Source organism: Sorex fumeus, unplaced genomic scaffold, assembly GCF_029834395.1.
Source record: "Sorex fumeus unplaced genomic scaffold, SorFum_2.1 ptg000008l, whole genome shotgun sequence".
Classification (NCBI taxonomy): domain Eukaryota; kingdom Metazoa; phylum Chordata; class Mammalia; order Eulipotyphla; family Soricidae; genus Sorex; species Sorex fumeus.
The window spans coordinates 34,754,035-34,776,398 of NW_026606065.1; the positions used below are offsets into that span (position 1 = coordinate 34,754,035).

The window sequence follows — 22,364 nt, forward strand, 5'->3', positions numbered from 1 at the left end:
GTCTCTGGTTTCTCACAGTTTATAAAGCCAGTAGAAGGCACCAAATGTTTGGAGGAGATCAACCCCAAATACCCTGGATTATTAAGAAGTAAGATTTATAGCTCTACAAAATGTCATCCCACTCCTCACCCAGTGAAGTGTCATTTGCACTCTGGCCCCCAGTTGTAAAGTAGACAACTCATATCCAGAGAATGCTGGTGTCCAAGTCAAACACTCAACATCACCACAGACTACGACTGAAAGAACCAATTCTTTATACAAACTCTTTTCCTTGAGGGTATTTTAATGTACTTCAATTTATTTCATCCAGGAAATCCTTTTGCACTTGGTCAACATTCAAAAACCCACCAGGAACCATTTGTTTCTGAATAGACAGGAATTCCTGGGGGCAGGACCTGCTTGGGAATTGTCAGTGCCCCAAGAGACCCATTCATATCCATTCCAGAGCTGAGCCTCAGTGCAAGTCAGATCCAGGCTGTGCTTTGTTTTGGGGAACCCCTGCTCTCTGAAGCAGCTAAAAGTTCCCAACAGAAGTGAAATAAGGATTTTTAAGTACTCTACAATGGATCTAGAATTATCTTTATTGAGCAGTTGGTAACTTTCCAAAAAAAAATGTAAATTTTTTTACCCCAAAAGTGAAAACTTTTTTACTTCCTTATAATAGCTAACCCCTCTGGCACACCCCTCTGTGAACGGCATGAGTTAACTTCCTAAAGCAGCAGCATGAAAATTCACCCTTTCTTTCTAGGTCTTAAGAAAAAACAAACAAACAAACAATGTTTAACTTCTGATGTGAATGGGTATACCACTAGGATTTTCATTTAACACTTAAGACATCTTATTTTACCACTAAATTGTCTTTCTTTGATAGGATCCAGACCCCAATTGCATTCAAAATAGTTACAAATCACTCTCAATTAATTCCTGGTACTATTAAGCAAATGAGAATGTGCCACTAATTTGATTTTTGTTTCTATGGACGATCAATTGTGTGCTGCTGTTAACACTTTAGATGAGCACATAATGAAATAAAAAACCAATACAGTGTACAAAGTGGGATACTAATGTTGCAGACAGCAATAACACACATTTGACAGAGCAAACAGTGGAAAGATGCTAGGAATCCAAGAGCAACTCACTCGATGCAGTTAACCAGAAAGGAGGCTGCTGCATGTCATTTTGTTGGGTTACTGATTTGTTCACTGATTTTGCTGCTGTATTCATCTACACTGATGCTCTGTGAATTTGGATGAATCTATATGGAAAGTAGAATTGGCTAATTGAAAGTAGAATTTAACTAATTCATGTCATAAATTTATGAACTAACACTTCCCACTGGGGCAAGTTCAGAGTGATAACATACTTTACTTCATAAATCTAAGCTGTGGGCACTTTCCAATGCCACAGCAAACCCAAAGGAAAAAATGGGAAGACCTTTATCAGACATCTCTGGTATAAACAAAATATGAGATAGTATAAAAATATATGAAATATATTATCAGAACACTAACCATCAAGGGTCTCTTCCCATCAAGGTTCATCCAACATGTAGTAGGTTCAATTTTTAGAGTTGAAATCAAATGCCTTCCTAGATATACAATATCCCATTAAGCTGGCTTCTGGGCTGGAGCGATAGCACAGCGGGTAGGGCGTTCGCCTTACAAGCAGCCAACATGGCCGACCCGAGTTCGATTCCTCCGCCCCTCTCGGAGAGCCCGGCAAGCTACCGAGAGTATTCGATATGCCAGACACAGTAACAACAAAGTCTCCAATGGAGACGTTACTGGGCCTGCTCGAGCAAATCGACGATCAACGGGAGGGCCTTTACCTTTACCTTTACCTAGGAAATTTAGTGAGTTAAAGTATAATATTTGTTTTATGTCAAAATAGAAAGATAACAATGAGAAAAATATCCAGTTAAGAAGTTGTTCTTATATGTAGTAGATGATAAAAAAATCCATTTAGCAGATCATGACTAAGGTGTCTTTATCCCAAAGCAGGAACAATCTTTATGACAAGTAATACGACTTCATCTGATTTTAAAACTCTACAATCTCTTTAGAGTTTTTGAGTACTTTTTTTTTGGTATTACCATTATTTCAGGTACCATCCTTCAACATTTATCTAAATTTATTTTAGAGAAAATTTACTATTATCAACTAAAATAAATAATACTCCCCTCTCCAAAGAGCTACTGTTTATTCAAATCAGTGAGTCACCTTAATGGTTAACTTTTACAAAACTCCCTCATTTATCAAGCTAAGTAACCTAAGATGTTACAAACAGAGTTTTGCCCTCCTATAGAAGAGTGACCACAAAGTATTCTTCTGAAATGATTTCTTAGATGGCTTCTATTTGAATCTTCCCACTCTAAACTCATTTTTTTTTTAAAAAATAACCATCAAAGCCATTTTCTCTGCCCTTCTAAGAATATTACTATATTTGGTCAATGGGGCTTATAGCTAGGGCTGAAGGCCTGAAATCTAACCACAGCTTCGCAACAGTGGGGCTGAGGCTTCTCTGCATTCTAACACATCTGAGCTAGTTTTTCTTTCCTACCGAACACTTAGCTGTCAGAGACTGCTCTGTACATCTTGGGTTAGGGGTTTGCATCAATGATGAAGGCCCTCTGAGGCCAACTAATGCCACTGCGATTTGTACCACTTTGCTTGTCACCATTCGATTGCTGTAAACGCAATTGAAAGTACTTTTATTTGAAGGCCATTTGACAGAGGGGGAGAAAACACATTTACTCTCTCAAGGACTGTGCATTTTCCTGAGCGAAGCCTGCCTATAAAATTTGTCCTTTTATCCTTGGATGGCTGTTGGGGAAATCTCTCTTGGCAGTTCAGCCCCCAGTGATTTCTCCACCTTAGGAGCATAGCCCTGGTTCGCAACTCCTGTTCCCTTCCAGAGGGCTGGAAGGCTCTTTCACTCTTGTGAGCATAAATCATTCTTTAACAATGAATACAGGAGTGAAGGTGCCTATTTTTGCAAACATGCTGAGCTATTTTCATCACAGATGCTTAATAAGAAAGGACCTGTACACTAATATTGGTGATTTTGCTGAGATGAGTGACATACTTAAGAAAGAGAACTGAGGCATATGTATGTACATACTAACATCATTTTCAAAAGGTTCCTTCCTGATTTGCACCTTCTTATAGGGGCTAATAGATTTTCAACAAGATAATTTTCAGCATCTTCAAGACAGCGGGCTCATGCAGACTTAAACACGGCTATTCTTAACAATACACCAGGAAGTCATAGCATTCAGGTTTTAGACACACAAAATCATGCTTATACTGTGCTATGCTTTGGGCCTTGAAAATCTTTCTAGTCTCACCAACTCATTACAGCTACCATGGGTACACTGGACAACACATCCATATCACTTGCCAGCTCTTTGGTACCCGCATTACTGAGGTCAGGCACTCATGTGAATGCTCCTTACCTATAAACAGGTTCCACTCGGTGTCAAGATCTGCCTGGTTCGCCAAACAGCCCTTCATGACATTGAGGCAGTAATTGTTGCATGGCCTCACAGCAGGAAGACCTCTGCAATATGGACAGTATAGCATCTTCATGAGGGCCCGGATGCACCCGGGGGTCGGGCTGACCTGTGGATTAATTGAACAAAGAAAATCAGGGTTGCAGCAGCTAAGGAGCTTGCCTTGAATCCAGCTACCCTCTGCTCAATTCCCAGCCTCATGTATGGTCCCTTTATTTGCTACCAGGAATAATCCCTGAGCACAGAGCCAGGGGTGAGTCCTGAGCAAAACTGTTCATGATCCCAAAATCAAAAGAAAATCCGATATAAAAAGGATGAAATGGTGTGGGGGAGAATGAATTTTTCCTTAAGAAATAATGGGGTGAAATGTCTCTAGTAAACCTTCAAGTGAGACCAACAAGAAGCATCAAAATCTTATCCATTGTATGCCTGATCTTGAAGCAAGCCAGATAACTCCTGTTAAATATTTCTACCCAGCATAGCAAAGATCCATTTTCTTGAAGTGTTCTCATCAACTTTTATTTATTTATTTTTGTGTTATCTGTGTCATTGTGATTCAGCCCTGAAATGCAGGCACTCTTTCCTTGCAATAGCACATGCAATGAGATAATGCATGTGAAAGCAATTTGCAAAGTTAAAAGCTCCATAAAAATGTGGGTATTATTAAAGTTTAATGTGACACCTTTAGAAAATTTTCCAACTGGTTATTTGACCCTCTTTCTAAAGGAGGCTGGCAGATATACTTCCTTTGTACATAACTTTTAAAAAAGAATCAATATCAACTTGTCTGGGATTTCTGAGATCCAGGCTCTCTCCGAAGCAATTGCATGGGTAAGGCCTCAACTCAGAGCAACTGCAGCTCTGCTGTGATGGGAAAGTCAGGCACTGTGTTGAATGTGAGAAGTCTTGCAGTCCTTTCGAAGGGTGACAGGTGACAATGACTTGTTGTGCCTCTGAAAAGTCCTGCTTCCTAGTGAGTCAATTCTAAACCAATAAGTCTTTTGTTAGTTTTCTTGGGAATTTGAATTTGATTTGGAGGGGAAAGAATATTGAGAAGAAAAGGACCTCATAAAAAAATTACAACAGGATGCTCCTTTTCATGACCAGATGCAAATAGTGTCATATTTATGGAGTGCTAGAATGTTGGTGGTTAAGGAAGTACCCAATTGTTGTGATTGTGTTCTAGATCTGAGAAGAAACACAACTTCAGAGACACCCGGTCGCATCTGCTTCATAACTTATACGTCAGCGATGGGGAAAAGACATGAGTTAGGAAAGAAAACATATTTTCTCATAGATGGGTATATTCAACTGACTTCTCTATAACCTCCATTGTTTATTCTCAGTCTAATTACCACATGACATTTTTAACTCAAGGCTTTGGTTGCTTATAAGATTCCTAATTTTATGCTGGATATTGGTTGACAAACTTCCTCATACATAACTATAGGGTGTGGGAAGCCAAGAGCCCTCTCATAGACCCTGGCCGTGGTTCCCATGTTAGGAACTGCTTGGGACAGACATTGGTGACAGTCTCCCAGGACTTCCTGATCTCTGTGGATACCTGATCTATAGCCACATAACATCAGGCTGACAGTTATCTTATCTGGCCTTATCTATAGTAACCTCCAGGATGCATCTACTGCCCTAAGACCCTTTGATATACAAATGTAAAGCTCAGGATGCACCTACTGCCATAAGACCCTTTGATGTACAAATGTCTACCTTGAATATTAGGTAAAGCTCTTGTTGCTGACCTTACCATATATGGTTATATTGCTTCTGCTCCTGGTTGAGCTGCACCCTATATAAACAGCCTGCAACCCTCAATAAAGCCTGTCCCTTTTTCTCTCTGTTTCTAAACTGTACTCTGTCTCTTGTGTCTTGTGTTCATTCGGTCGGTCCTTCCCTGCACCTACGAATCCTAGGGCCACCTTCGTGGGCCGGAGAGTGGTATTGTGGGCCCCCCGCAATAGGGAATAAAAGCATTTATAAATTTACATGGGTGCCTTCATTTAAAGTTGTCCTTTTAACAATTGTGGCAATTTTCTTCTGAAATTTTATGAAAAATTGCAAGCAGCCAGTAAAGTAGCATTTTATCTGGGCACACATCATCATTCTGGCCTATCTTTATAAATATATTCAGAAAATGGTTGAATACTAATTCAAAATTTATTTTCCATCATGGGGCATGGGGTAAAAAGATCAATGTAAGAGTTTGATGGCTTATTTTGAGGCACTTTAGTTCTAACTTAATATCCTGTCCACATGGTCATTTTGTTAAAAAAGCTAATCGATAACTAGGTAGTATTATTTTAATGTTTTTCTTCTATCCACATATATCCAAAGTTATTTACAGAAAAATGATTCTGTACTTTCCATCCAAAATTCAGATAGAATTTCAAAGTCTTAAGAATTTTACTTATTCAGCATGTCTGCAGTCATAAAATTTTTTGTCTGCAGAATTTTGTTTTCCTTGCACTTTTCCTCCTGACCCTGATGCCTTTCTCTGGAGACCTACTCTATTTGCACCTGAACTGGCAAAGCTATTTCTTCCTTTGCCTCTGTTGGAGTTTTAGTTTTCTCACCACTGGTGCTATATGATGTTTTGCTTTCATTTCATTCAATGTGCCCAGATAAGAAAATATGTCAATATCGGGGGTGCAAATGTGAGATCTCTTGGACTGCGTGTCAAATTCATCAACATAACCCATGCCACTTTGTATATCTCCTGCATCTGCATAAGGCAGTGATTAGTATTTAGATACTTAAAAAGTTTTTTCTTAATTCAAATTCTTAATTGCATTCTTTTATTTCTTGGTCACATTGCTATTCAAAGTAAAAAAAAAGAACAAAATAGTCGCTGATATCTTCTCAGTGAATTGTTGCTTCTCAGCTTTGTTTTCAAAGGTTATTGATTACATAAATTCCAAAGCTTTACTTTTTTATTGTGTGAGAGCCAGTATGGTTTTCTGAGTCTGACATTTTAGAAGAGTCTCCAACTCAGGGTAGCAACCCACAGGGAAAATTGAACAGCCTTAATAACCTATAAGAACAATGTTGCTCAAGTTAAATGTGGCTCTCTCAGTACTTTTGGAAATGACATCCTTCCTGGTCAAATAAAGGGCATTTGAAGAAGAAATGGAGAGTGGAAGATCAAAGTTGAAGCTTTCATGTTCACAGACCACATTTTTTTTTTGAGTCTACACAACTGCATGCTCTAATCAAAATTTAAAAACAACAACCATAACGGCACTTCAACTGAAAGCTTTGAAATAAGCTTCTCTTCTCAAAAGAAGGCTGTTGTAAAGGCCAATTGTGAAAAGAAATATTTCTATTTTAAATGTTCAAGAGTGTTTTAGAATTGTGCTATCATTTTTTAAAAAAGACTTAAAATTTTGAAATCAATATGAACTAACAAGAAAATGTGAAATTTTGTAGGGATCTGGGTATGCTTGATTTACTTCTCTATGGCAATACCATAAATAGCTATAGGGCAGTATCAAAATTGGGAAATTGGCATTGGTACATGGCTGCTAAAGTTATAAAGTTTATGCCATTTTCATAATTTTTGGCCTCTATTCATGACATGTTCATGTCTATGTAATTTAACAGTGTATGTATGTGTGTGTAATGCCATGCACATACATAAAAATACATGTGCATGTGTTTTATGACATAATACTTCACAATTTTTCTCTGGATATAGAATCAGGTAATACCAGAATTAACAATATAGACTTTTCTCACTATCCAAGGAGAAATGAACAACTCCATTATACTAACTTCATCCCTTTACCTCTCTCTGTCAAAATTCTACTTTCCACTTGTATCATTTCATTGCCTCAGAATGTAATATGAGTAAAATCATAATCATAAAACATTTAAAATTTTGAGTTCCACTTTTCTTTTTCACTGAGCTGAGTGTGTGTCCATACAAATTTCTGCATGTATCAGTCCTTCATTTCTTTTCATTGCTGAGTAGTACTCTATTATTTGGGTATAGCAGGATTTATTCAACTCTTCACTCACTGAAGGATAGTAGAGTTGTTTTCAGACTTTGTTGTTGTTGTTAGGAATAAAGATGTGACATGCACTTAGGTATAAGATTTTGCATGAAAGTAAAATTTAAAATTCATGACAAATTTTTATTGATCATTTAATATTGCATAAGGTGGCCAATTTGTTTTTCAGAGTGGTTGCAGAATTCTGCATTTCTACTGGCATAGCTGTTATGTGGCCATGGAGACCCAGGGAATGAGAAGAAAATTCCTAGCTCCTAGGGCAAAAGATACTCAAAAGTTCAAAAGGGCAGCATAATTGAGACAAACCCACTCACACTGACCTTAGACTCATAGCCACATGACTAAGCTTATTAGAAGAGGCAATGATTAAGTAGAGGTTGAAGAAACATGCTTATGTGCACTAGAGAAAAGTGGCAGAGGGAGGACAGGGGATATTATGGCTAGGAAGAAGCTGATAGAGCATTGTCTTTGAAGCTCCAAAGCAAAGACAACATTGAAGTATTGCTGACATCCAAAGATGTCTGCTTCCCACATCTCAAGCCACTGGACACCAGCAATAACAGGACTAATTAATCTATGTTACTCTCTGCAATTGTCAGATTTCTCCAACAGCCCAGTTCCCAGAGAATAAATAATCCCATGGGTCCAGCAACCTCTAGTGGTCAAGGGGCTGTGCCAGGCAGAATGCCAACAAACCATCAGTGAGTTAGAGAATTGTTTCCCTTACATCCTTTCCAGAAATGGATATTATCACAATTTTTATTTTAATTCATTCTGGTTTTAATCATCACTGTTTTTAGTTTTTATGATTTAAGCCTATATATATTGGTAAGCTTCTTTTGCCTAATAACCACCAATATTCTAGTATTAGTGATTTCAAATAAGCATCATAGTAAAAAAAAAATCCACCTGTTGCAGTCCGAAAAGTATGCAACGTAAAATAAACACCGCACAATTCTACAAGAGTAAAAAAATCTGTATATTTTTGCATGATTAAAAAAGAAGTTTGTTAAAACACACATTTATTTACTTTCGGTTTCTGGGGCATACCTGGTAGTGCTCTGAGCTTAGTCCTGGCTTTGGGCTCAAGGATCACCTGGTAGACTTGGAGACTATATGAGGTGACAGGGATCACACCTGAGACAGCTGTGTGATTGAACCTGAGTTGACCATGTGTAAGGCCATTGTCCTACCCCTGTACTATTGCTCTGCCCCCTAAAAACATGTGTTTAAAACTGAGCCTAAGATAACAGCTTGAATAAATAGTACCACTAATTTGTACATTTTATGGATTCTAGAATTCACAGATCTGAAACTCGGCATCTAGATAAGAATTACCAGGAAAACTGAGTTAGTTGAGAAGAAATTAAGAATAACACCACAGGGCTGGAGAGACAGTACAGGGGACAGGGTGCTTGACTTACATGCAACCTCCATGAGTTTGATCCCTGGCACCACATATGGTCCTCCATGTCCCACCAGGAATGATGCCTACACACAGAGACAGAACTAAACCCTGGACACCACTAAGTTTGGCCCGAAACCCAAATAAATAAATTAAATTAAATACTTTGAAAAGAATAAAATTCATCTTGATAAATACAATGTTACTATTCTTCTTTTAAGCTGGTGATGTGGTGTTCTGACTATTGATGAAAAAGATGATTGTGGCTTTCTAGATCCTCCAAATATATGAGGAACTAAACAGAGGTTGGGCCAAGAAATGACTCTGTGGTAAAGTGTTTACCTCACAAACTTGAAGTACCACATGTGATGTCGGGAACTGCCAATAGTAAAATTAAGTGAGATATAGGAGTAACTGATGAAGACATCATATAAATTTGAGTCCTTTTTAATTCTCACAGTTTATCCTTTATCGCTGGAGCGATAGCACAGCAGGTAGGGTATTTGCCTTGCACGCAGCCAACCGGGGTTCAATTCCTCCGTCCCTCTTGGAGAGCCCAGCAAACTACCCAGAGTATCCCGCCCGCACTGCAGAGCCTGGCAAGTTCCCCATGGCATATTCGATATTGCCAAAAACAGTTACAACAAGTCTCACAATGGCGATGTTACCGGTGCCCACCGAGCAAATCAACGAACAACGGGAGGGCAAGTGCGACAGTGCTACGGTGCTAATATTTTCTCAAAAATTCAAAATATTAAGGGGGGAAATAAATGAGACACATCAATGGTTCCTAATTCTCTGCTTTTACTCTCAGAAAACCAGACACAACTCATTCACTTGTGAGTGTCACAAGATGCAACAAGAAATCTTAAATTCGGAAAGCCTATATCTTGGAATAGGCTATATCTTGATATAGGCTATATCAGCTATATAGGCTATATCTTGATATAGGCTATATTCGGAAAGCCTATATCTTCGGAAAGCCTATATCTTGATATAGGCTTCAGAAAGCCTATATCAGTCTTCCCACTGAGCAATTTCTGAAGATTCTTCTATAATGAATGTTCATGATTCTTCTATAATGAATGTTCATGAATACTCATTTTATAGCTGATTATGGATTGATGACTAATTTTGAGGAATAATATAATAATATAATTTGAGGAACTTGGAAAAAAATGAATCTAACAAAAATCACCAAATTCTTAGCTTGTAAACTTTGGCCTTCATTGCTCATGAGTAAAGCCAACACACTGAAATATGACATGGACATAGAAAGTCTCTCTGCAGAGCTGTGTTAGAAGATCAGACTGAAATTTATCCACCTGACTGCGATGTGTGTCACAGCACTATACTAACTCATTCTTACATTTCCTAAATGTGATTAAAGCACAGCATATGCTTAGCCTATCAAAGCATTTCAGGTTGTTAGTAGACTTAAGATTTCTGTATCTACACCATTGTTCATGCATTGGTACTCAAGTTAAAAACTCATAGCAGCCAATTCAAAGTGAGATCCTTCCTTAAAATATTTTTTAAGGAAAGGGAAATATGTGAACATTTTGAATTCATATTTATAGACAACAAACATACATTTGGCAAGTGCTTTTTTCCTTTGGAAATGATAAAGCCAATTTGCCCTTTTCAACAACTGTATGGAATTGGTACAAGGGAAGTAAGTCAGAAGGCAAAGGACAAGTACTGAGAGTTCTGATACAGAGATGAGAAAAACACCCCCCCCTCCCCAGAAAAGGAGAGAAAGTCAAATGAAACTAAACCCTTAGATTCTGGCCATGAAACTGAGGCCATAGTGGGAGGAGGGACTGAAGAAAAGAGGGGGTAATTTAATGAAAAGACTAAAGGACCGTGGTGGATGGATAATGACACTTCGATGGCGAGTGTACCAGAAGTAACAGAGTGAAAAGATGCAGAAATGCATCCCTAGACATCTATATACAGATTTGTAAGCCAACATTAGCTCAATACATTAAAAGTAAAGAAATGATATAGACAAAATAATTGAATACAGGGATTGGAGATACAGTATAGTGAGTAGGGCATTGGCTTTTCACATGGTTGACCCAGGTTTGATCCCAGGTTATCTCAAATGATCCCCTAAGTACCACAGGGAGTGATCCTAATGACAGAGCCAGAATCTCTGGGTGTGGCCCCCAAACCCAAACCAAAACAAAGCAATCAAACAAGTTTTCAGTTCTCGAGACGGCAAAACAGCTAATGAAAAATTCAACTATAATACATTCAAGTGTTTTTGGCAAAACATCAATGTCATTCTTCACAGCTATAATGGAGACAATGACAGGACTGTACTCATCAGGTTAATATTTCATGAGATTCTGTAGTGTCTTCTGAAGTCCTCAAAATGATTAAATGATACTCAAAAAAGTTTTCATTTATGCAACTATAATTACAACCTCTTAATAATCAGTAACAGGCAAATAGGCTTAATCGTTGGTGATAAATCCAAGTCAAGTATGTTTCTTCTTTTTACTTATATTACTTTCATTCATTTCCACACTTACAGGGATACATTCAGAATCCTTACACCAGAATGATGATTCTAAGAATAAATTCCTTTTCAGATCATTTCAGGGGTAAATTATTTGCCATGGGGGAAGTATGTTGCTAAGTGAATTCAGGAATAGACATGTAGCTCAGGGAATGATCATCAGGAATGACTTGAAGGAAACTAAGTAACTGGGGACTGTTTTCTAAGCATGGGAGACATTCCAGACATGGTGAAGTGGGGAATATAAAGCATTTGTACTTGTTCTAAGCATCCATTAAAAGAGAAAAACATGGTGCGATCAAATTTTCTAGAACCCTGGAATATAATAAAAAAAATGTCCAGCAACTTGAAGCATGCTAAATAAAGGGATAGATAAGGTTCAGTAATTCTATGTTGCTAAAAAGCCTCAAAGAAATTTTCAAAATTGCAGTCAGAGTCTCTTTCCTTGCTACAGTGAAATGAAACTAGAAATCAACATCAGAAAGTAAACCAGGATATTAACAAATACGTGAAAATTAAATCACATATCTCTTGTATGACCAATATATTTCAAAAATCACTAGAAAAATCAGACATACTTAAGTCAATAAAATTGAAAGTAATATTCCAAGGAAACTCTTAAAGATATCACTTTAGCAAACTAAAGTCAGTTAGCAAAATATTTTAAAGGAATAATACAGGTAAAAAAAAAACTCTGGTTTTAATTTGCTGTTCTTTTTTTCTAGTTATGGTGCAAAGTTGGGTTATTGATTTGAGATCTTTCTTCTCCCAGACGCTGGGAGAGGCAGGGGATAGTCTCTCCCTCTGAGTTTCAAGAAAGAATCAATTCTGCTGACACCTTGATCTCAGACTTGCAACATCCTGAGCTGTAAAAAAATAAATTTCTGTTGTTTTCACTCTCTCAGTCTGTGGCAGTATGTTACGGCGCCCCTAGGAAACTAACATATACACCATCAAATAAGATCACCTCAACAAAATGAAGAAATTCATAGAAACACACAATCTATCAAAATGGAATCATAGGAAAATAGGAAATATGAATAGACATCACAAGGAAGGAGACTGAGCTGGGAAGCAAAAGCCTCCAAACCAAGAAACACCTAGGAACTGATCTTTTCATTGAAACCAATCATTTGAAGTCGACCAGAAGCCTAAACACTTTCAAAAGTGGGAGATGAAAGACTATTTTCTCACTCATTCTAAAAAAAACTTAGATTACTTAATAGTAAAGAAAGACATAATAATAAAAACATAGATTAATGCTTTACATAGAAATGGAAAAATCTTCAAGAAAATACTAGCAAACTAAATCTTAATAAAAATGATTATATGCCATGGCTGTTGGGAATTATCCCAGGAATGAAAAGTGTTCAACATAAGAAAATCAATCAATAAAATCTCCCTCTTAATAACTAGGAGGAAACATTCTCGAGAGACCTACAGCTGACATCATACTCAATGCTAAAAACTGAAAGTTTTCTTCCAAGATTAGACAAAGGATAGGGAAGACATTTTCATCATGTATTGAAACTCAGACTTGAGTCATCAGGGAAGAAAAAGAAACAGAAAGGAAGTCAGGAAGCAAAAGTTAAAAGTGTGCAAAGATGCTAATAATAGGCTGTACATACTGAGGAAAAAAGTGGAAAAAATTCCTATAAAATGCAAAGATAATTCATATTTAAATATTTACTATCATAAAGATAACATCACTGCTCAAATGATTTACATAAACATTGCAAACCTTATCGTATTTCCAAGTGTTGCTTTCTAAATGTTAGGAAATGAATACCCAAATTTATATAGAAATGCAAGGACCCAAAGTAGCCAAAACAATCCTGAGAAACATAAACAGCTTTTGGAACATTCATACTTTGTGATTTAAAACTCATTCTGACTTACTATAAATTCAAATGAAGCAAAATCAATGTGTTAGTACCCAGATATCGCACCTCTGGGTATTTTCACAGAAGAATTAAGATGGGATCTAAAAGAGATATATGCACTTCCAAGTTCATGGCAGCATTTTCCACAATAGTTCAGACTTGGAAACAACCCAAATGTCCATCATCTCATGAATGAAGAAATAAAATTTTGTGTGTATATGGTGATATATTATTCAGCCCTAAACTGATAAATCTCACAATAAAAAATGAACTTTGAGGACATTATGTTCACTGAATCAAGTCTGTTTAAGGTAGGAAAATACTGCATTATTCCACTTATATTAGGTATCTAAAGAATAAAAGTCGTAGCAACAGAAAGTAGGATGGTAGTGGTCAGAAAAAGAGTGGAAATTAACGTTCAATGGCTATCGAGTTTCAGTCATAGAAAATGAAAAAAAATTCTAGAGGTTTGTCTCTAACACATATAGTTAACAAACTGTATCAAACACTTAAAACTTTGTTAAAAACTTATACAGCTCATATATAATTATCCTATAATATTAAACATGACAAGATACTGGTCATATTTCTAATTATAATATCAAAAACAATTATATAGATTTGCATAAAGATAAGCATAAAGATGAACAAAATAAAGTAGAAAAACAAATACTTTTGTTACTAATTAATATTTACAGGGTACAAAGAATAGCACCTTTCACAAATTACTTTGATAACTATATATACTCAAAATAATGAAGTTGGATTTTACCTCATACCATGTACAGAAATTATAAAAATTACAAAGAGGTAGAGCAAGGACTCAATATAAGAACAGAGTCTATAAAACTTTTGGAAGAAAAGATATAGGTACATTTTCATTTTCCTAGATTTGGCGATGATTTTTAGATGGGATGCCAAAAGAAATAATGCATAAATTTGGCCTCATTAAAAATAAAGCTTTTATGGACCCAGGTCATTAATAAGAAAGTAGAGATTATAAAAATGGGAGAAACTACGTACAAACCACATATATTATTTGTATTTATATAACTTGTACAATTTGTATCTATATTCAGGATACAGAACTTCTACAACTCAACAACAACAAAAAAACTTATTTTAAAATAGTTTAAGAAATTGAATAGACATTTCTTCACAGTAATGAGTTGGTTAACAGGCTCATGGAACAATGTTCGGCACCATTAGTAACAAAGGAACACAAATCAAAATGATTTATCACACATACCACTTGGATGGCTATAATAAAAAGGACAGACAATAACAAGAGTTGTTGTGGACATAGAGAAATTGCAACCCTTGTATATTGCTGATGAGACTGTACAATATTGGACACTTTGAAAACACAGAACTAGTGTAAGATCTAACAGTTCTACTATTAGTTATATCTCAAGAGAAAGGAAAGCCTATCAGACATAATAGCCCCAAACTGAAAACAACCCAAACGTTCATCAACATCCATACAATAAAAAATATTTAGCCATTAGAAGAAATAAAATTCTGATATAAGCTTTATCACTCAAGAACTTTCTAAACTTGTACAGTACGGAAGCCAATCATAGAAGATCATCTATTATAGAATTCCCTTTATGTAAATGTTAAGACAAGGTATATCCAGGAGAGAGACAGCAGGTGAGAGATATTCAGAAGTTCTGGTACTGGAACAGGAAAAGTTGGGTGGGAAGAAAGAAAGCAACTGCTACTACGTCTATGATTTCTTTTGCCTGATGAAATGTTCTAAAATTAAATTATAGAATAAGGATGCATATCCAATTCTGCATGTGTGTGTTAAAATAAGAAAGTATGTAAATATACTATGGCTGACATCTGCAATATGTGAGAACTTAAGGGCATGTAAATATCTGAGTAAAGCTGTTTGAAAAGAGCTAAAACTATCTTTAGCAAGTAAGAAACTCTTATTATGTATATAAGTTTTAAGGAATTTCAGAAGTAGAGGAATGTTCTATCACCAACTAGAGACTACATTTAACAATGTTGTCAATATTTAAAATATTTAAATAAAATGATATTAACTTTGAATAATACATATAAGGGCTTTGGGGGAGATTCTCAAGGGTTACTCCTGGCTCTACACACAGAAATTACTCCTGGCAGTGCTCAGGGTACCATATGGGATGCTAAGGAACAAACTTGTGTTGGCTGCATCCAAGATAAGCACACTACCCACTGTACTATTGCTTTGTACCCAATACATAAGATTTATATATTTGTGTGTATGTGTTCATAATTTGCTTAATGATATCTGGAACTGTTCCAATATGCCAAGTCAATAAGAACATATTTTGTTAACTTCTAAGGTCACCTTTTTATATTTTAAGGAGTGGAATTAAACATAAAAACTGGATCATGTAACACTGAATTACTGACATAATCTGATAAACTTTTACAGGGCTGGCAAGAACTCACCTGGACCTTCACCAGTCTTGCTACTCATGTCACAGTCATAGTTTTAAGAGTTCATTTAAAGTGGCTTTATGGAAATTCTGCAGTTAAGGTCATTAGGTATGTAAATTATACTTATTACTTCCCCCCTTGCTTCCCCCTCTCCCCACCTCAGACCTGGTCAGTTCAGTCACCATTTCATAATTTGCAAAGCCTTCATAATCCTCACGCTTTTCCAGGGGAGGTTTCTAGTTAATAAGTAAATTAGATTTAAAAAATGGTTGAATTTTTATGAAGATGGCTCCATAAACATTTGTTATCCATGTAGGAACATTTTACCTCAGGCCCTGATTTGCAATTCATAATTATTTCCTGTCTTATCCTTGTTCTCTCTCAATGGTACAGGATAGAGAGAAGATGGTTTTAGAGTACACACATTTTAATCAACATCCAAATTGAATTGGAAGGCCCAAAGGTTTTGTGTTTGTAGGCATAAAAATTTATTATGACCACACCACTATTAAGCAACAGTTGGAAATACATTTTATGTATACAAGAATTTCTTCATCCTTTTGAATGGAATAACATTTCTAGTTAAATATAGAGTTCAGAGGACTTTTTAGTGTTTACCCAATAGAACACAAAAACATTTCAATTTCACCTTGTGCTAACATTATGAGGTTTGGGTGACACTGCCTTTTGTTTGGGTTGTCTGTTTGACATTCTGCACTTTACCCAAATGTAAACATACAAAATGTGAACGCAGAATGTTAAACAAGATTCCCTAGGTGTTTTATCAGGGAATAGCTGTCTTCCTCAGTTAAAAATTATAGCTTAGGTATCCCTTCACTTAGAAGAAACATTTCAGCAGTGACTTTAAATAGGGCCCTTCGACATGTGAAACTGTTTCGGTAAAAGCTATGATTTTCCAGCCTCTTTACAGTGATACCAGCATATTTCTAATGCATTTACTTTGGAATAAATACAATCTGCTTTGAAAGTAAGGGACTACAACCTTTTGGAGAATGTAAAGCGAATCAATCATCCTTATAGGAACAAGTACAACTTGAAACATCTTGTATAAGGAACTGACAGATGGTAAGAGGTTCATGATATTAAAATATGTCTGATACATACAGGGACATACATAAACAAACATATTGTGGGGATTTGGTGATTTCTGACTCACACACAGGGCTAATCATTTTGTATTCATTATCTCTTTCTCTCACTGTCTCTCTCCTTGAACACTGATGTCCCTTCCTGATTTTTTGTAGCACTGTCGCACTGTCCTCCCATTGTTCATCGATTTGCTCCGGGGGCACCAGTAACAACTCCATTGTGAGACTTGTTGTTACTGTTTTTGGCATATGGAATACACCATGGGGAGCTTTCCAGGCTCTGCTGTGCAGGTGGGATACTCTCGGTAGCTTGCCAGGCTCTCTGAGAGGGACAGAGGAATTAAACCCGGGTTGGCAAGGTGCAAGGCAAACACCCTACCCACTGTGCTACCGCTCCAGCCCCTCCTGCTGTTATAATCCATATCATGGATCCTTCAGCTAGCACACATAGAGATCCATGTTAGTTATTCTAATTCTTACATGATAACCCCACTTGGTTGAAAATGTCAGTGCATTTCCATGGAAAATTCTCACCATGCACTTCATCATGCAAAGCCCCTGAAAGGACCTTTCCTGAAAAGAATAATCAAAGAGATAAAGTAGTCCTAGTCTAAGAAAAGCACGTGTCACCACTGGGTCTAGACTCCAGACTACTGGCAGACTGTCAGCAAAGATAATCTGTAAGACATCATTAATCAGACATGTCTGTTGCACAGGGAAATCAGTTTGGGAGGAAATCCTCCAAGAAAGGTGACTCAACCCTTCAAAATACAAATAAAATAAAGTAATCAACAGTGGCTGGAGAGATAACATAATATAGTGATTAAGGTTGCATGGATCTTGTCTCTCATGGGGCAGACTCCAGTTCAATCCCTGGACTCACACATGGTTTTAGGAGCACCCCCGGGAGAGATCCCTGAGAATTACCAGGTAAGGCGCCACACTAAAGAAATGTAGTAACAAAATAAGATGGTGGACTCTGAGAGGGAAAATAAAATCAAAACACACCAAGAAAAATGCTCTTCTTCCCTTCATATTCCAAAATTAATGGAATGGGGAGTTCAAGAAGAACAAATTAATTCATGATCATTCAATAAAACTTGAACCAGTACCACTATTCCAGGCACCACTAAAGGCAATATAATGAAAATAATGATGGGTTTTTAAGATACCAGGATGCAAGATCAACACCGAGGAATGATAGATGAAAAGTGTGTGGGGTTAAAAATCACTGGCTAAAAAACTCAACTAAGCCAGACCAGTCAATGAGATGCCTAAATTAGAATCTCCCAAGAGAACAGGAGACATGGTCCAATACAGAATCTAGGGAGTATGAAGAATTCAATGACCTTGGGTTATTCATTGATTCAATGTATGTTATTTTTACCTTAAGAACACGTTTTTAAAAAAGTAACTTGATAAGAGTCAACAGAAGACTACTTGACATACCATCCTTTCCATATTTTAGATAAATAAAAAAGTTCTAGGAATGGGAAAGGGAGAGGAACATATACTCAAAAAAATTTATGGAATCAATTATGAAGAGTTTGTAGAGGGATGATCCAAAAGTGTTTCTAATTTATGGGGATAAAGTGTCACAAATGTTTTAAGAGATTGTTTCCTGAAAGAAAGCTGGCAATTCCAGAGGGTTTTACTTTGAAGGATAAAACTTATGTGTAAATTGTGGCATATTGATATATAAAATAGGCAATATTACTTTAGAGAGATCACTTTAAAAATGATGACATGTACTAAGTGACCAGGTTATTGGTGAAATGTTAAACAACAGCCCTACAACATTTTTTGAGCCCTTTTTACTGAATGTGAAAAACAAGTCTTAGTAAAAAGTTAAAAAGAATATTTTATTGAATATCATGAGTTTATCAAAAAGTATAATTTCATGTAACTGATTATTAATTGCTATTGCATCGGTATTTTGAAAACATTCATATTATTTGTACGTGGTTAGATATGACATTAAGATCTTGTAATTTCTTCTGTATTAGCCACATAATTCTTATTAGAGCTATCTTCCCAATAACATCATTTTTTTTCTAAGAAAAATCTAATTAGACTCCTGTGATTTTAATTCACAGAGGAAATTCCAGGAATATCACCCACTATTAATTCATATATTCAACAGGAATTATATAAAATCGCTGATTAGATTTTAGGTCAAAGACAAAATGGAAATATTAAGTACAATTTTATTGGGTTCTAAGGCTATTTCTCACATTTTCCTAGGTTCTACAGATAACTAAAAAGATAATTATGATTATTCCCAAGGAGTTTTTTCTATAGTCTAATATCACATAACCACATGTTATTTAAACATGTAAATAACTAACAACAAAAATTAATTAGCTTGTTGCATTTTACTGTAGAAGTCTCAACATTCAATGACTGATCACTACAACCATATATGAGTCAACTTAAAACTAATTTGTTGCGAATTTAAAATGTACCCTTTGAGAAGGGGGAGCGATACTTGCTCATCCTTCATGCCCTACTGAGGTCACAAGTTGCCCCCCACGAGCGGCTCTCCGGCAAGGCCATGACTCCAGAGCCTGGCAGCTTGCGGAAGAAAAGTGAATGGACCATGTGTCAAACTATAGCGCCATGCCTCCCTGGGAGAGAAAGAGTGTTGCTCCCTTCTGCCTCTCCCCGCCCCCTCCACCCCCCCAGCAACAGGGTGGCCACCGCCTCAGAGCTTATAGGAAAGCCAGGTATGAGCTGGCGGTGATGGGGCAACTGCAGTCTCGTGGAAAGGGGGGCGGTACCGGCTCATCCTTCATGCCCTACTGAGGTTACGAGTTGCTCCTTATGAGTGGCTCTCCAGCACGGCCATAACACCAGTCGCACAGAAACCAATCTTGTAATTATCTGGCTCTTTGCAGAAATCCAAAATTGCACCGAAACTATTGTGGCCACACGGCATTATATGATTCTTATAACCAGCTATTGAAAACAAAGTATTTCACAATACCTTTTCAGCAATTCTGATTGTTGGGGGTGGGGATTCTAAATGATAATGGTGCATGTTTTGTTGAAATAATGAATGCAATCAATGTAGAGAAGAGTTAAGTAGAAATCATCTTCCTCACAGGCATTGGGATGGGTGGGAGGGGGGTATATTGGGGTTCTTGGTAGTGAAAAATGAGTACTGGTGAAGGGAAAGGTGTTTGATCATTGTATGACCAATACTTAAACTTGAAAGCTTAGTAACTTTTCCCACAGTGATTCAATAAATGTAAGAAGAAAAAACAAATAAAATTATGAAAAAAATGTTTTATATGGGCTGGAGTGATAGCACAGCAGGTAGGGCATTTGCCTTGTACTGGCCAACCCAGATTCGATTCCCAACATCCCATATGGTCCCCCTGAGCACAGCCAGGAGTAATTCCTGAGTGCAGAACCAGGAGTAACCCCTGTGCATCTCCAGGTGTGACCCAAAAAGGAAAAAAAATGTTTTATAATGTGCTTTCTATTTAAAATTATAGGGCCAGAGAGATAGTACAAGTGGGTAAAAAGACGCTTGCTTTACACACGCCCAACCTGTTTGATTCCTGACACCCCATATGATCCCCCATGTTGCAGCAGGAGTGATCTCTGAGTTTAGAGAAAGGAGTAAGCCCTGAGCAGTGCTGGGTATATCCCCCTCCAAATAATAATAATAATAATAACAACAACAATAATAATAATAACAATAATAATAATAATAAAATGATCTGTATAAGTGAAATGAGCTATAATATTGTTGAGGCCTTTGTGAGGATATGGTAATGTTAGTTGAATTGATATATATTTTTTCTTTAGGAATTACTGAAACTGATATGTTGTCATTATTTTGTATTTTTTGTTTCACTTACTGAAATAAAAATTGTCTAATGTGCAAAAATAATAAAATGTACCCTTTGAGAGAGTACAATTAACTTCTGTAACTTAAAAAATCCTGTTTCCATTATTAAGAGAGAGAGTTTAAATCTAGGTAAAAACTAGATTATACAGTATCTTTTGGTCAACATTTTTATTACCTTTGACCTTCTGATGTCAGTCTTTAAAGTTGGGCAATATTAAATGATTTTACATTTAGGAAAAGCAATTGAATTAATCTTTGCAATTTCTCTTTGGAAGTTTTAGGACTTCCTTTGTAAATTTTCATTGGCATTCACTTTAAAACAATTTTTTTCTAGCAGATTTCATCAAGAGGCTGTTGTTAGCATAATTTGTTTGACTAATCAAAAACACATTTTCTCTTACAATATGCATAGATTATTTGATCTTCAACTTTGGCTTGTTTTTGCAGGCTTTGAAGATATTTTAAGTGATTAACTGCTGTTTACTGTGCTACAAAGAAAATGAACTCTGCTCTATAAGGTTTTATTTCTTTTGAAAATTTTGATTAAAATATGCAATAGAAGCTAAAATAGCAAGATAACTGAACTCCTGATCTCTCTCTGTCATGAATAGGTATAAGAGGTGCTAAACCTTAGCTTGAAGTCATGTTGACCTACAAGAAAAATGGTAACTTTTCCTCCTTCTACCTTCATTTGACATACATGCTTCTCGGAATTGCATTCTTGAATTCCAAGTTCATTCTCTGCCCACAGATAGTAAATCTCATGCCAATATCTCTTCTGGATGAAAAAATAAAGATCGGTTTCTCCTATCTTCTAGATCACAAGATTTATGAGTTCTCTCCAAAAGGATCTCTGAGCAGTTATGATTTTATATGAGTCTGTTTCCACATCCTTAACATCTCCCTGAATTCCATATTTGAGATTTGGTTAAGTCAATCCTTTTACCATCTAGTTCTCACAAGTCATACAAAAAGACCTTCTTCTCATCTATCTCTAAATTATATTTCATGTATCCCTAAACATAATGCTAGGTTTCCTCTACTAAAGACAAGTTCATCGATTTGCTCAAGCGGGTCCAGTAACATCTCCATTGTGAGACTTCTTGGTACCATGTTTGGCATATTGAATACTATCGGTAGCTTGCCAGACTCTCCGAGAGGGGCAGAGAAATCGAACCTGGCTCGGCCGGGCTGGCTGCGCGCAAGGCAAACGCCCTACTGCTGTGCTATCACTCCAACTAAAGACAAGTGTTGGTGTGAAATGCTAGGGACAATTAACAATATTAATAGTTCTGAAGTTGAGGGGCCTAGGAAGGTGGGAGGAGTGGTGCTATAGCTCTGCAATTAGTACTATAAAAACTATGGAAAAAAGATTTTAGTGCAAAATAAAATAAAATACAAAATAAGATTAAATATTACTATCATTCAAAGAAGTGAATTATTTTAATGAATAATGATAGGCTAATTATATTTTTCTATCACAGAATAGTGTCAAAGAATCTCACAGCTTTGCACTGAGCAGTAGGTGAGTGTCATGCTTTAGTTTAATGGGGATTCACTTCTAATAAGCCACCTACATCTATGACACTTTAAGATACTAAAATTTTTG

At 36.5% G+C, this 22,364-nt stretch overlaps 1 protein-coding gene across 2 annotated transcripts in view; it reads right to left on the reverse strand.

Moving 5' to 3' along the window:
• Nucleotides 1-22,364, reverse strand: part of GPC6 (glypican 6) — a 1,218,346-nt gene that overhangs the window by 395,128 nt on the left and 800,854 nt on the right. For both annotated transcript variants that reach the window (XM_056109790.1, XM_056109789.1), the window contains exon 4: nucleotides 3,455-3,620. In XM_056109790.1, the coding sequence (XP_055965765.1) occupies nucleotides 3,455-3,620 (166 nt within the window). The remainder of the gene's footprint in view (nucleotides 1-3,454; nucleotides 3,621-22,364) is intronic.